The 16165-nt window shown below is 35.7% G+C and overlaps 2 protein-coding genes across 2 annotated transcripts; one reads left to right on the top strand and one right to left on the bottom strand.

Annotated features, from left to right (window-relative positions):
- Positions 1 to 127: 127 nt before the first annotated feature.
- LOC132162554 (uncharacterized) lies at positions 128 to 3498 on the top strand. The gene is made up of 6 exons (XM_059572800.2): positions 128 to 326; positions 1584 to 1676; positions 1762 to 1860; positions 2091 to 2132; positions 2857 to 3088; positions 3173 to 3498. The coding sequence occupies exons 1-6, from the start codon at positions 204 to 206 to the stop codon at positions 3352 to 3354; spliced, it is 771 nt and encodes a 256-aa protein (XP_059428783.1). The 5' UTR covers positions 128 to 203; the 3' UTR covers positions 3355 to 3498.
- Positions 3499 to 3950: 452 nt separating this feature from the next.
- On the bottom strand, positions 3951 to 15951 carry FUS12 (proteasome family protein). The gene is made up of 11 exons (XM_059606905.2): positions 15694 to 15951; positions 14854 to 14946; positions 12742 to 12820; positions 10365 to 10605; positions 10211 to 10285; positions 9997 to 10131; positions 5510 to 5697; positions 5125 to 5193; positions 4908 to 4998; positions 4653 to 4787; positions 3951 to 4288 (listed from the first exon to the last, which is right to left on the bottom strand). Exons 1-11 carry the CDS (start codon positions 15701 to 15703, stop codon positions 4085 to 4087), a joined length of 1320 nt encoding a protein of 439 aa, XP_059462888.1. The 5' UTR covers positions 15704 to 15951; the 3' UTR covers positions 3951 to 4084.
- Between the last annotated feature and the right edge of the window lie 214 nt (positions 15952 to 16165).

Raw genomic sequence — 16165 nt, 5'->3', positions numbered from 1 at the left:
AGAATTAGGGTGCACGTGGAGCACCAACCAACGCAGCGAAGGTAGTTGGGAGCTTACATTTTGTGGTAGGTAGATTGATACATAACCTTAGCTTCCCACCACTTATTACAAAACCCACGACACTCAGTTTGCTCTCTCTGTCTCCTGATCATCAGTTGGTTGAGACTCGAGAGAAGAAAAAAAGAAAAAGAAAAAGAAAGAAAATGGAAGGCTCAGGAGAAAAGAAGATGAAGATACTATGCCTCCATGGATTTCGAACGAGTGGGAGTATTCTGAAGAAGCAAATTAGCAAATGGGATCCTTCTATCTTTGCTCATTTTGATCTGGTAATTTTCCATGCCTTTTCACCTTTTTACCATTTCACACATTTTTTACCCTCTTCACATATAATGAATTAACTCGCGTAAAAAATTGCTAGCTACGGACGGAACTATAATGTTTGTCTAGGAGAAAAATATTAGCACGTGTTTTGACTTTGAGTAGGTGTTTCACCTGCACCTTGCACACGTGTAAGAGTATTTAATTAGTTACACCAAGGACAAAATCGGAATGTTGATAGAGGATAAAATATAGCTTTCAAATATATTTTTAAACAATTAATTTATGATCCTATTAACTATTACAAGAAGTAATGTAATATTAATCATGAGTAAATAGATATATTGAAAACAAAAAACAAAAAAAAAAATACCCTTACCCTTCTATGGCTCTCCGAATTTTTTTTTTATAAAAGTCCCTACCCTTCTCCATAAATATGAAAACACTCGACTTGACTACCAAACATTGAAAACCCACACACCCTCCACTTCCTAAAAATGTTTTTTTTTTTTTTTTTTTAAAGAAAAGAAAAGAAAAGAAAAGCCATTAATTGTATTGAGAAGTGCTAGGGAGCCAAACAGATGAACCTAGAAAAATTTTCAAACTGATGTGACAGACCATAATGACAGACAGGGCCGGCTCAACATATTTTGGGGCCTTAGGCAAAACTTTGAAATTGAGCCTAATTTTTTTTTTTTTTTAAGTAACAATTTTTTTTTTTAATTCAATTTTTTCTTTTTTAAAGTAATATATATATATATATATATATATATAGCAGTAGATTTAGATACATCAATAACATTTGGATTATTTTTAAAATTTATAGTGAGCTTATTAATTGGGGTCTTATTAAATTGAGGCATTAAATTTGGATAAAAAAAATTTTTAGGCCCTATTAAATAACATTTGAGCCTTCAATTTTTTTTTTGGTCAAAAATAATTTTTTTTTAAAAAAATTTTTTTTAACTCAAAAATTTTTTTTTAGGCCTTATTAAATTGGGGGCCCTAGGCGAGGGCCTAACTCGCCTAGGGCCTGAGCCGGCCCTGATGACAGACAAGGGAGAGAGAATTGAATTTTTTTAATTTAAAAATCATTGTCACGTCAGTTTGAAAATTTTTTTAGGTTTATTTGTTTGGCTCTCTAGCACTGGCAACAATATTTGGCCTTCCCAAGTAAAAATTTTGCCATATTTGTAGGAAGTTTCAAAAGTTTGGGTATTTAAAATATGTACATGAAAAAGCACTTAATTTATTTACAACAACAGGTGTTCCCGAACGGCATTTTTCCAGCGGGAGGAAAATCCGAGGTGGAAGGCGTCTTCCCACCGCCTTATTTTGAGTGGTTCCAGTTCAACAAGGTAAAAATGAGAATGGTATATTTGAAAGATGAAGGGGTATATTTATAAATACATAAAAGTTGTGACCCTGTTAGTTAATTATCAGGAGTTCACCGAGTACACAAACTTGGAGGAATGCATAACTTTCTTATGTGAATACATAACAAGCAACGGTCCTTTTGCTGGTTTGCTTGGCTTCTCTCAGGTAATGCATCCAACCTTGTAATGAAATTATAAATTAGGGTAAAAAATCATATTCTACTAAATTTAGGGGAGTTGAGACAAAAAGAAAAAGATGCTAAGAGGCATCACGATTCATGTACCGGCAATACAACCCAGTCTTTTTTTTCTTAAAAACCTTTCAGATTTGGCATACTGCCATGAATGTAACTATGTATGTATGTATGACTTATATGTATAACTTGTTTCACTTAGGGTGCAACCTTGTCAGCCCTTCTGCTAGGCTACCAGGCACAAGTAAGTGATCTATGAGACTTTTTCTCTCTCTTAACCTGGAAATGATTTTAGTTACACCCTCGAAGTATCAGTAGTTTTACAATTATAATCTCAAATTTTTAATTTTTACAATGTCAGTATATCAAGAATTTTTTCCTAAACTTCATTTACACATTTCAAAGTATCAGCAGTTTTTTTAATTATAATATCAAACTAACTTTTTTAATTTTTGCAATATTAGTATCTCAAGAATTTCTCATTTTAATTTCACCCATTTTTTGTTAAATGTCCAAAATGCCCTTCACCAGATGACCCTTATATCTATAGAATTTTTGCAATGTTAGTATCTTAAGAATTTTCTATTTTTAATTTCACCCATTTTTTGTTAAAATGTACAAAATGCCCCTAAATTTTATTTGAAAAAAAAAAAAAAAAAAAAAAAAAAAAAACTCTGATGACCTTGAGTTACAAGATCCTTAGGAATTTAGAGTTTTTTTTTAAAAAAAAAAAAAAAAAAAAAAAAAAAAAAAAAAAAACTGGAAATTTTGGTCATTTTAACAAAAAATTGTTAAAATTAAAAGGAAGAAAAATCCTTGGGATACTAACCTTGCAAAAGTTAAAAATTTGAAGTTATGATTGCAAAAACGCTAATAGTTCACGGGTGTACGTAAAATTTCCCCCATATATATGTATGATAAGTTAAATAGTTGAAGCTAGCATTTAAAAAGCATGAGTGAAAAATCAGGGAAAGGTGTTGAAAGAGCATCCACCCATGAAGCTGTTCGTATCAATATCAGGGTCAAAGTTCAGAGAGGCAGGCATATGTGAGGTTGCATACAAAGAGATAATAAAGGTTAAATCTGTCCACTTCATCGGAGCCAAGGATTGGCTGAAACTTCCTTCCCAGGAGCTTGCTGCCTCTTTTGACAACCCTCTCATCATAAACCATCCCCAAGGCCACACTGTCCCAAGATTAGGTTTTTCTTTATTCTTTTTTCTTCATTTTATTCTTTTATTGAATTTTGATCTATTGATCTGAGTGTGTGTTATTAAATTAACAGATGAGGTTGCCACGGAGCAGTTGCGCAGTTGGACAGCAGAAATCATTGAATGTGATCAAAATTGTGCTGCGAATAAGAAGCATGATAGCCTGCAAAATGGAGAAGCAAGGGTGGAGAAAGAGGCAGAAAAGAATGTAATCAACAGAGACAAGTGTGAAGTTGTGGAGGCAGCCCAAGCCTGAAAGTGCTTCTCTCTCACTCTGCACCAGTTTAGCTCATATCTCTATATTCCGGATAATTGGTTTTATGTATGATAAGTATGACTTTACTTTGGAATAGATTTTTAAATAAAAATATAATGGGTAAATGGATCCTTGATATAATTTCTCATAAATGGATCATCCATAAATGCTCCTGTTATTCTGTGAAGACACCCTCATCATAATTCACACATACCGACTAAATCACCAAGAGAATTGATGGAAACTGGAGTATCCAAATATCAAAGGGCCATTTTGTCGTTTCCACAAATAGTAAAATAGAACTCTCCTCAGGAATCGATCAGTAGTAATAATAACTTCGAATAGATTTTGTTTTCTAAATGGAAATTCGTGATGTTGTTGATAAAACAGAATAATGCTTGATTTTTGTTTGTTCTAAAAGGACCCTCCCGTTGAAGCCTTTAACTGTACTTAACAGAAGAAGAATACAATCAAGACAACCCAGCAAGCAAGAAATAATACAATCACGAGATAAGTAGAAATTGTTACCCACCGGTTTTGCTCAAATGTTGGTATGGATTTGACCTCTTTTAACTCACAAACCTTTCACGCGAAGATAGTTATGGTAAAATGAAATAATCAAGGAAAAAAAAAATTTGTTTTCCAGGTACTTTGCCTTACACTGGGAGAGGACAAAACTCATCTCAATATTACATGACAAAAACACCAAGTGGACCCCAAAAAACAAATCCTAGCAAACTCTGTTGTTAATAGTTTGGTAGAGAGACTTAAGCTGTGTGTTCCATTTCTCCACAGCAGCATACTTTTTCGTTCCCTTTGACCTGTCCCAGCACTCTAGCAGCCGATTCACCTGATCGATGTGCCCATGGATTCTGTTATCCAATATTAGTGACACCAACAGCTGCTCTACATCTTGCTCCGGCACGTTAAGCTCCTGAATAATAATAAATTTTTTTTTAAAAAAAAAAACAGTACATTCAGCTCATAACTTGTCATAATTAAGAAATGGCAATTTCAGATAAGTGCTATGGGCCAAAAGAAAAAGAGGGAAAGAGAAATGTAAGCAGAGTACAGGAGATACATCCCAATGTTGATCATCTAAAACACACACAGAAGAAAAGATGCATCACTCATCCCACTACTATTAACAATTAAAAGTTAGCAACACAGACAATTTCAGTAGTACCCAGAAGCTTAATAGTCCAGCTGGCTGGACAACTTAAGAGCAGCAGTCCATACAAAGTGAATATTAAACAACTATAATTAGAAAACAAAAAATTAAACAAGTGCATATCTACCTTAGATATGAACGGAATCCTGATCCTTGTATAAGGTTTGATGAGCTTGAGCAAGACTTGCGTTCTAATATTTTTTAGGAGATCCTCGATATAGTTTCTGATAAATGGATCGTCCATAATTGTTCTTCTGTTACTCTGAATATCAATATTTCCATAAATCCATTTAGGTGAGAGGAGGAGAAAGAAGAAAAGGAATATTATAAACTTAGGCACATCAAATAGCATAATATGATGGTGATATCTATTTAAACTTGCCTTCAGGATTTTCTCAAACTCCAATATTTCATTTCGTTGATAGGCTGCTATTAGATTTGTCATTGCTAAAATTTCAGGGTCATTTTTGTATCTGCAAAATAGCAGTTAAAAAGGCAACTAGGAAGAATAGATAGACAACCCCTGCCCAACCCACCTGAACCCCAACCAAGAAAGTGTGGAGAAATGAAGATTAAGTAGACTGAATATAGAAACTTACGGCTTGGCCTCCTGCCCATCGAATGGATTAACTTCAGATTCCATCAGCATGTTGGCAAGAACCAGATATCTGACACATTAAACAGGAATAACGGAATATGTGAAATATAAAGTACAAATACGAGCAGACCTGTTTATTTCTAATTTTCAGGTTAGGTCTTAGTAAAATGATCTAGCATCTAATTTCACATTAATTATTCGTCACAAACAGTCCTGCTGCTTGGGCCAAAGAGCACCTATATTGTAAGGATGCATGTGTTCAGCCAACAAAGATGCATGCATTCTCTACATAAAAGCATGTTTTAATATATTAAATACATAATTATTTTCTCATGAAAAAAGAACGATGTTTGGAATCAAGGATGAAAAGTAAGCAATATACGCACTTCAAGCATTGGATACGCCGCTGATTTCCAGCTTCATCATAGTTCTTAAAAGCTTCAAAGAAATCAGTAGCTGCTTCTGCCCAAAGGCGCTCCGCCATGTGCATTTTACCCCCACATTCATGAATTATCCCCATTATCCTTGGATGGGGTATTGCTGATTTGATTGTGAGTGCTTGCTGGTATAGATGCTGCAACAAGTCCATGCAGTCCAATGCAGCTCAGTAAACATAACATGCACAAAAGTCATTACAGTAAGGAACAACATAAACAAGAAAAGTTGAAACTGCAACTTGATTTTAAAGAAAAAAAATTTGGCAGTCCTCTTGATTTTTTATTTTTCTATTTTGCAATGGACTTCCTTACTCGTGATAAAATTATGTATTAAGTCATACCAGGTCAAATGCCAACCTAGGAAAGTAAATAGTCAAAAGGGTGAACACTAATGGTGGCTTTACAAGATAAAAATCCCAGACTTCTATCCTACTCCCTTAACCTGCCGTCCCTGGGGTTTTTCTTTTTGGAAGGAGGAGGGGGGGAGCCTTTGCCATTGAGCTCTTGCCCCCTATTGCAATTGAGATATTTTTTTGGTGCAAATCCATAGTCTTCAGCGTGGGTACAGCAGAAAGTGATGGGAATTTGTCATCATATGGGGTTATCATGTGAATGATTTGAAGAGGCGATGATGGCTTTGCTTACGACCATTGAAGCGAGCCACTTCTAACAGGAGTCGGCCTCTAGCTCCAAAATGGTTAACAAAGGAAACAGAGAATTAAAAATATGATCTTGTTTGATAAACTATGATTCGATAAGTGGAAGCTCTAGCCGATCACATTCCAAGGTAGCAATTTAGGCTTCGTAAGGTAGATGTGATAGCATTGTGGGCAGTTTGTCTAGTAGCATTGTGGGCAGTTTGTGGGGATGTCAAAATGTGGATGGGTGTTCCGTAGATAGAGATGGGCTTCCAGAAGAATCTTGTTTATGTGGGATAGGAGGGTGGTGGAGAACATAGGCGAGTATGTGGGATAGTTTACTATTACCTATTCTTTTAGAAAAGTCAAAGATCATTTCTCTTGGGTTTTCGCAGGCATATATGGTCCCTGTGATAGAAGATATTTATAGAATGAGTTGGCCAGACTGCTCTGTTGGTGGAACTTCCCGTGGTACATTGGGGGAGGTTTCAATGTCACTCACTTTCCTATAGAAATATCAAGTGCGGGCTGTTTTTGTCCAGCCATAGTGGAGTTCTCAGATTTCATTTTTTAGCAGGGGCTTACGGATATTTCTCTTGTAGGGGGTTCTTTTACGTGGTCAAACAATAGTGACCCTCCCTCTTAGTCCAAAATTGATAGATTACTTGTTTCTCCCGAATGGGAAGCCTAGTTTCCTGACCTTACCCAGAAGAGGTTGCCTAGACTGTGCTTGGATCATTTCGATTGCAAAGGCCTCCGTGGAGATAGAAGCTATTTTAAGTTTGAGAGCATGGGCTTAAAGTCAAAGGATTTTGTAGAGGGTGAAACAGTGGTGGACTTCTTATCACTTTCAGGGTTCTCCAAGTTACATTTTGGCTTGCACACTTGAGACTTTGAAAGCTGATTTAAAATTCAGGAATGAGGAGGTGTTTGGTACTGTAGAGAGAAAGATGAACTTCTTTTGAAGGATTTAAGGGTTCTTGAGGGTTTGGAAGAAGGGAGTCTTGAGTGAGGAGGAGAAACTGTTGAAGGCTACAATAATTAATGACTTAGAGAGGACTACTCCTTTTTGAAGGTGAATCGAGGGGTGTTATAGTTAAGAGAGGGTAACAATTGCAAAAAGCTCTTCCATCGAGTGGCCAATTCGAATAGGAGGAATAACTCCATTGAACAGATGGTGGTTAAAGGTACAGTCTCTTCTACGATAGCTTGTTTACCGAATAGTTTAGTTGGCAGCCCAAGTTGAATGGCCTTACTTTTTATTCCATTGGGGAGTAAGAGGTTATCTAGTTGGAGAGAACTTTTGAGGAAGAAGAGGCTTTTGAGGTGGTGAAATCCTTTAATAATGACAAGGCCCCAACAGTTTCACTATGGCATTCTTTCAAGCTTGTTGGGATGTTTCTGGAAGTAGATTTCATGTTTTCCATGACTTTCATGCCAAAGGTATCTTTGAAAAAGGTTTCAATGCCATCTTCATCACTCTTATTCCGAGAAAACTGAAGGTCATTGATATTAAGGACTTTCGACCTATTAGCTTAGGGAAATGATAGGGAGCCAAACAAATGAACCTAGAAAAATTTTAAACTGACATGGCAAACCGTGAGTAGCAGACAAGGGAGAGGGAATTGCATTTTTTTAATTTAAAAACCCTTGCCACGTTAGCTTGAAAATTTTTTTGAGTTCATTTGTTTGGCTCCCTAACACTTATCATTAGCTTATCGGGTTGAATTTACAAAATTGTTACTAAAGTCCTAGCTAATAGGCTGAAAATGGTAACGGAGAAGATATGGGTTTGGGGAGAAATGATGTAATTGGATGGCAAAATTGTATTTCTTCAGTGCATTTTTCAATATTGGTGAACGGCACTCTAACGGGTTTCTTGAGTAGTTCCCGCGGCTTGAGACAGGCAGACCATTTGTCTCCATTGTTCTTTGTTACTGTTATGGAGGCACTAAGTAAAATAATTTCTTTGTGAACCGCAAGGGGGGTCTCTTATTTGGCATTTCAGTGAGGTCTAAGAAAGTTTGTGCCCTCAACATTTCCCACCTTTTTTTTTTTGCGGACGATACTTTGATACTTTATAGGGCAAATCCATAGCATCTTCGTAATTCGAGTTGTTTGTTCTTATGCTTTGAAACAATTTCAGATTTGAGGATTAATACGGCAAAAGCAAAGTTGGTCCCAACTGGCAATGTCATTAACATTTAAGGTCTAGGTATCTAGGCCTCCTGTTGGGAGCTTCATTTAAAGTCAAATCTATATGAGATGGCATTATTGAGAAGGTAGAGCGACGTCTAGCTAGATGGAAGATGATGTATTTGTCATCCGGCGAGGGGAAGTTGCAATGGGTGAAATTGGGGGCAATGGGTGCATGTGGGTGGGGTGTTTGGGTGGTTTGGGTTGGTTGTGTGGGTGGTTCTGACAAGGGTTATTAGGTGTTGGGTGGCTTTGAAGGGGAAGATTGTTGCAATGGGTTCTCTGAATTTTTTTTTTTTTTTTGAACAGCATCAAGCTTGGGTGTTTGGAAACTGGTGGGTTTTGGGGTTTGATTTGCTCGGCAGTGGAAAAGCTTGGGATGGTGATGGAAATGGCGTTGGCTTAGTTGGGTAAGCATGGTGTAGATCGCAGGATTGCTACGGGAAATAATCAGTTAGGCTCTAATACCAATTTGAAGGGGGACAAAGAATGATCTCTAAAATCACAACTCATGCTTTTGATGGAGAAAGTAAGTAGCTAAGAGAGGAGAGAAAATAAAAGAAAGAAGCTAGAAAGAGGGAAGCCGGGAAAGGAGGAGAAGATGGAGGGAGCAGGGCGAATCAACTTCGCATAATTTTATTCAATCAAAATCTGCTTTTCATTGGAATACAACTCATGCTTAAATAGACTCGACTAAACCGTAGGGCAACACCCATTTATTGAATCACATAAAATGTAGGGAAGCACCCATTTATTGACTTACCAAAAACACCATTGACTCCTCAAACATAAAACTAAATATTAATCACCTAATTAATCAATAAGATCTAAATTAAAATAAAATTTGTCTTGCCATATGCATCAGATTACTTATCAAAAAATGATTTAAAATCATCTTACCACATAACTTCTATACATTTCACTTGATTTAGTAGTTTTTGGCAATTTTAGAAATTTGCAACTAACTGCTTCAATCAAGTTTTCATAGAGCAACACGTTGATGAAAAAAAAACGTAGAATTTCGAGTTCAGATTTCTGTATGAAATAAGATGTCATTCAATAAGTACCAATAAGACCATAAAGTCAGGGCCCAAGTGAACATCTAAATCATCCTGTATTTTATTTATTTATTTATTTATTTCCTCTTTTGCATTGTCATGTGGACACAAACATAGACGATCATTTTAGACGATAAAACTCAGTAATTACATGTTTAGAGGATCATTTTGATGCTTTTATGAACTAGCAAGATTTCATTTTCCTAATGTTATTCTTCAATAGAAAAATGAAAGATCTCCATTTCCACAAATCTATAGATGGATTTTCACGCCCTTAAATTTCTTTTTGTTTTTTAACAAGTAAGATTTTGTTGAAGGAGCGAGGGGCACTAAGGCACAATTTGAGCCTGCAAATATTGTGGAAATGAATTATTGATATCGTATTTCCATTTAAAACTTTTTCCATGAATCAACTACCAAACAAACTCATCAAGATGGTCGAAAGACATGGTCACAAACTTGACTGAACAGTGAAGGAAAGGCACATAACATCTCTGAAAACAAGCCAAAAGAAGAAATGACAATAAAACTTCAAAACCCTGACCTTGAGTTTTTTGTTATTCTTGGTCTCAGTGTACATTTGAATCTCTATTGCATATACTTCCAAAAGTTGTGTTCCTTTCTTGTGGTCATCCGTGCCATCTTCTTTTCGGCAGGATTTGTGAAGCTCCTTCAAAATCTGTGTCCAAAATATTATATACAGCATTCTAATAATAGTTACGAGAAAAATGAAGTATAAATTTAAATCAGACCAGCACCTTACTCATTCGCCCATATTCACCCATGTCAAACCAAATCTTGCAGAGCTTGAGATTTGTTTTAAACCACAGTCTCTGCACAGCATGAGAGTAATATATTCAAAACTTTAACTCCTCAAAACTCACTGTGGACTAGGATAAGATGACCTCCAACCTCATTTTTTGCCTCTTCAAGGGCCTTCAGAGTGGTCTGGTAGAACTCTTGCAGAAGCCCAAAGTTCTGACTGGCTGACCCAGAAACGAAATCCATGATACTATTTATACATTTTTCACTATAGTTTCGTGTCACCGCCGACTTAATGTAAGTCAACATTTCCCTATAGGCTTGCATCATTAGTTCATACTTTCCTAACCGATAATAAAGCTTTACAGTTTGTTTCAGAGCCTTAAATCCCCTGAAAAAAGCAGACATACAAATCATTAACCATTATGTAATGATCATTTATTCCAAAAAAAAATCTAGAAAGTTTTGAAGAAAACTATGTTGACAATTGAACAAGCAAAAGAAACAGAGGGTGTTCAAATATCAAAAGCAGCTTCTTGAGAAAAGGACATTGTTTAATTGGCTGACAGCAGCTAGTAATGTATTGACTTCTTCATTTTCGGACTTTTTGGATCTTCGTAATTTTAGTCTTAAAAGTTTCAGTGTCTATACTTCCTGTGTATTAGTGTGTGCCCTTTTATTTTAATAAGTTCTTTTTAACCTAAAAAAACTCACATTCTTATATCATCCAGGCCAAGGGAGAAATACAACTAGATTCAGCAAGCCTTTTTAATGAAAAAAAGATGAAGGTCTTCATTCTTTTTCCTTTTCAGTTCATATCAGCCTCCCCTGACTTGTATGCCCGTTTAGGCGGGGCGGGGTACCTTCGCTCCACTTCCTCATTTAGGCTGGATATGAACTGATAAAATTGTGATGTAGAATACAGGTCCTTTTATGTTTTAGTTGGTTTATTTGGCATGGCCAAATTACAAGGACATTCTAAGACATTGAAGTGATGCAGTTGAAGATACTGTTTCCAGGGTCATTGTTTAACTGGTTGACGGCAGCTTTACTCACCCGAGCTTAGCAGTGAATTATGTAAACATTGCAATATAGGAAATATGAACAATTGATAAAATTGTAAACCTACATCCCACAAAAATCAAAGAATAATACTTGAGAATAATTAAAAGTCTTTTTAACTTACAACTGATGCTAAGCTCGGGTGAGTAAAGCCTAAAGCAGGAAGTTATAAGCAGCACAAGTTCAAAATTCAAAACATCAACACAAATACACAAGGCTTATAAATTGTTCTCCATTAAATGTTAGGTAAAATGCACCTATCTCATGAGGTTTTGGTCAATATAATTGATATGCCAAGGGTTTTTAATTTTCTCTAATCACACCCTATGTACTATCAATTTGTTCTACTCAACCACTATATCCACCTTCCATTAAATTATTAATGGTAACTTTTCTCTTACACTTGCAACTCTTATTGAGGACAAAGTCAAGTTTGAAGTTGTCACCGCATCATCATCTTCGATCGATCTCTCATTGCCTAATCCCTAGACCATGTCGGCAATTTCAAGTCCCTCAATCCCTCAATCCAATTCTATTTGGAGTTGGGGTTTGGTGGTCATTGAGGGTGTGTGCATGGCTTGGGTGTTTTTGTAGGGTTTATGTCATTGATTTAGTGGCATGGAATCAATCAGAGTTGGTGTTGGAGTTTGATAGACACCATGGGCATGGCCGTGGAGGCCACAATGGGTATGAGAGCCACATCGGCTTCGACATTTTTGTAGAGTTTGGGCCATTGATTTGTGGCGGGTGAGGGCCTAATTAACCTATCAATGTCAGCATTAGGGTTTACTAGCTGCATACGACATGGTCACAGTGTGGGTGACAGTGAGGGCTGTGAGCGTCAACGTTGCTGGTAAGGTGTGGGATATGACTCGCCAATCAACCTCAGCATTGGGATTTAGGCGGAGAGGGTTGCAAGTGAATTTTGATGTTACTAGGAGATGTCAATGGAATTGACCCAAACCATTGGGGACACAAGTGCAGTTTACCCTTAAAATCTTTATTCTTGAGGACTTTGTACGATTGGAAATTTGTCTTAGATAGTATTCATCCCATTTCATTTTTAGAATTTATTGATCTTTTAAACTTTAGAATGCAATTATTAGGAGTTGCCCGAGTACCTTGTGTACTAAAGTGTTCTCCTCCTTTTAATAGAATGATTATCTACTTGTGCAAAAGAAAAAAGTTTGTGATGCAGAAAGATCAATCGTTGTGAAGAGGAATCAATACAAATATACAGAACTCCAACTGTAAAAAGTTTGGCGCAACAACAAGAAGAAGCTACAGGAGCAAAAACAAAAGCGCAGACAATATCATATAAAACTATGGAGGTATATAACTACAGATGAAATTATAAAAAATTAAAAAACACAAAGGAGGGAAAGATATTATGGTGGAATTCTTCCATCTCCAAGTTATTTTCTGGCAAATAAGCACAGGAAATTCAAATTCTTAACATGCTCACCACTCTGCCTTCTCTGCTTCCATACGAACTACTTCAGCAAAACCAGCCAATGCACCTTCCGGATCAGTTTCGACCAATCCTAGATATAAGGTTGGTAAACAAAAAGAGGAAATCAATATTACTAGGGAACAAACAGCGACTATATCAGACAATAATGATTCAATCTCAACCCAAGAGGAAATTAGGGAGAAAAGAGGGAGAGATCAAAAAGAGAGATTTGTTTTCATTGCCACCTTTGAAAATTTCAATAGAGTTTGGTAGAAAAGAAAAGAAAAGGAAAAAGCAAAAGAATAAGTTGATGACAACATCTACATATCCAAAAAAGAAGATGACAGCATCCAAAAGAATGAAAAGAAAAAAAGCATATATGTGATGGACATCTTAAAAGGTCATCAATTTAAGCTCATGTGTCTCATGAGTCTTGCCATATATCCAATATGTTGACAATTTGTTAACATATGGAACTTAAGCACCCATTACCAGCGCACACCCTTTTTCTTGTCCTAAAAATGATGAAATGGAAAGTTTTACAGGGGTAAAAACTGGCCTGCTCTTCGAAGGGGGGAGACAAAAACTCTCAAATTTATATTTCCTTATACTGAAGTTTTTGGAATTTCATTTACCATTGATCATGTGATGTTTTTATCCCACCACATAGTAGCTCTATTGAACGAAAGTAACTTAATAAGAAGTTGAGGAGACACTTTTGATGGTTATAGAAGTTGAAATGTTAAACTTTGGTCCAACCCAAGGGGCACAATCACTCCCCATGTAATCCTGAATCTCATAATGCCACATATTATATGCTAACTGAAAGCATCTCTTTCCTTTTCCCTTTTGCTTCTTTTGTTTGGCATACTAGCAACCACTATCTTCTCATTTAACAGTACCACTAAATTTTGGATCTAACCAGCAGCATATCTAATAGGTTCACGCTCTAAAAACAAATCAATCATGAAAACTACTCTCAAATTTTTTAAACTCATGAAATAAAGATGGGAATATTTGCAAAGGAGATTTCTGTTGCCCCACTTTCTAAACCCCAAAATAAGAATTTTGTAAAAAAAAATTGAGATTCTCAAAAAAAAAAAAAAAAGAAACAAACAAACAAACAGTTTAATCAGATAACTTTTAGAAAACATTTTTGAAAAGCACATTCAAACATTATTGTTAAATAATATTGCACAGTCAATCGAATTGGTATGCCCTGGATCTGACATGTCTCTTGCTAGAAAGAACATGAAGGTCAGAATTATGGGTGTATTCAATACTCCCAAATAAAAAGGGGAATTGGTCTATCGTCTATTCACTAACAAATAAATAGGAATTTATAGTTGTACCTCGTGAAAAAAAAAAAAGACTTCTTTTGTTTTTGTGGAATCAACCATTCCCTTTCTTTATAAAATAAAAGAAATGAAAGTATGTTTAAATAAGCAAATTATGTCATGTCATGGTTGCAGGAGTCTATCCATCGCATATAGACTTTAAGGACATTGTGGCATAACCGTCGAGGCGAAGTAGGGACCTAACCGTAGAGGCAAGGCAAATTATGTCATCCATGCATTTGTTCAAATTGATACATACTTTTTTTTTTTATGAATAATAATTTATTAAAAGAAAAGGCAAAGCCCTCGTAATTGATACATACTTTTTTTTTTATATAGTAATTGTCAAGTATCAATAAAAGTGTAAGGCACCTCTAAATACACTGGAAGTATATAAAAGAAAACACATAACTGGAAGTAGCAAAAGGCCCTCATAATTGATACATAATTTTTTTTATAGGTAATGTATTTTATTAAAAAGCGGCCACGCATGCAGTATACACAAGAGGCTCGGCTCCAAATGAGCAAGAAACCCAAGCCCTCAAACCCAAAACCCACAATACAACAATAATTGATACACACTTTTTGAAACTACAACTTTGCTGAAAACTTTTTAACATGTAATGACTAGCTTCTCAACCTTAATTACAAACATATTAAAGAGCTATATGCAAGATAGAATAATATCTTACAACTGAACTTTAAAATCCAAAAACTCACAACCTTTTCCTAATACATAAACAATTATAAGAATAAAAGAACCGGAAAGAAGTGAACTGGAAATTACCTTTTGCATTGTAGTACTGATTTTCAATGTCAACATCTTGCTCCTCTTGCTCCTCTTCCGAGTACTCAAATCCGTAATCCTCCATGTCCGCATCTAAAAGAATTGAAAACAGTAAATTTGTACTCAAGTTTATTTTTCCTAAAAGCATATGGGTCATTGCTAAATTAGCTTTTAAAATACAAAATGAGAGAGAGAAAGAATGAGGGAAAGGTATGAGTGCATATGTAGAAACCAAGGAATTCTTCCCTGGGCAATGATAACCCATTATTCGAGGAAAGTGATGATGTTCACAAATAATCCAAGGAAGCAATATTGAATTTAGGTATCAATCACATTTAAGTCATTATAACACAATAACTATATGTATTCATCAAAATAAAATAAATACATGTAACCCACAACTTCAAAAAATATAGGTATGATTTGAAGCTAACCCACCAACTATTAAACGATTCTCCACCAGGAGACAAAACAAAGAGAAACTTTTACTTACATCAAATTGACAACCAATATCTCTTTTAATTTTTTTTACCTAAATGCAGCGTAATCTGTCATAACTCAAACCATCTTCTATCCAAGGAAACGAGGATATATAAGCACTCGACATTACATTAAAGTGTACAAAATCAGCCGCCAACAAAATTGTCCTAAAAATATAGGAAAGAAAATTAGTGGCTCGTTTGCCTGAGCCCCAAAAAGAGAGAACAAAAAAAAAAAAAAAAAATCAAAAACCTAGATTCTTTCCTCTTCTTCAATTTTCTCCCCCACGAAACAGAACATTGGAGCGAATCTTTACCCACAAAAGACGTCAAAAAAAAAAAAAGAACATGAAGAACTCACCGGAAGCCATTGCCGATTACAGTTCTTATCACTAGGTGAAACCTCTCTCCAAACTGAATCGCTCGGAGCGCAGAAACTGGAGCGCCAAGAGGCGACGAGAGAGGATACCTGCGTGACGGATGGCGGATGCGTGAGAGTCTGAGAGACAGAGAGAGGCTGAGAACTTTGAGTTGACAGGGGGACGGCGTGCCGGTGTGGATTGATGAGACGCTGAGAGCGAGAGTTTTGCCCCTCACCTTTTTGATGGGTGAAGAGGGTGTGTTTGGTATCCCATTTGATCTTTTTTTCTTTTCTTTTTTTAACTGTTTACTCCACTTTTTTCCTTAAAAAAAAAAAAAAAAAAAAAAACATTCTTAACTTTTTTTAATTTTTATATCACAATATATAGTTTTTATTATTATTTAAATAAAAAAAATCATTACAAAACAATTTTTTTTTTTTCAATTTTTCATACAATTCTTTTCACCCATCA

This window comes from Corylus avellana, chromosome 10 (genome assembly GCF_965113065.1).
Source record: "Corylus avellana chromosome 10, dhCorAvel1.hap1.2, whole genome shotgun sequence".
NCBI lineage: Eukaryota > Viridiplantae > Streptophyta > Magnoliopsida > Fagales > Betulaceae > Corylus > Corylus avellana.
This window is presented reverse-complemented; position numbering and strand designations above follow the sequence as displayed.

Bases quoted from the DNA above. Each gene is read 5' to 3' on its own strand.
- LOC132162554 (XM_059572800.2), top strand. From the start codon at position 204: ATGGAAGGCTCAGGAGAAAAGAAGATGAAGATACTATGCCTCCATGGA. The intron at 1,677-1,761 runs GTAAAAATGAGA...GTTAATTATCAG, and splicing joins AGTGGTTCCAGTTCAACAAG to GAGTTCACCGAGTACACAAA. The intron at 2,133-2,856 runs GTAAGTGATCTA...GTGAAAAATCAG, and splicing joins TGCTAGGCTACCAGGCACAA to GGAAAGGTGTTGAAAGAGCA.
- FUS12 (XM_059606905.2), bottom strand. The intron at 10,286-10,364 runs GTTGGAGGTCAT...CATGCTGTGCAG, and splicing joins TTGAAGAGGCAAAAAATGAG to AGACTGTGGTTTAAAACAAA. The intron at 4,788-4,907 runs GCAAGTTTAAAT...ATTGATATTCAG, and splicing joins AGTTTGAGAAAATCCTGAAG to AGTAACAGAAGAACAATTAT.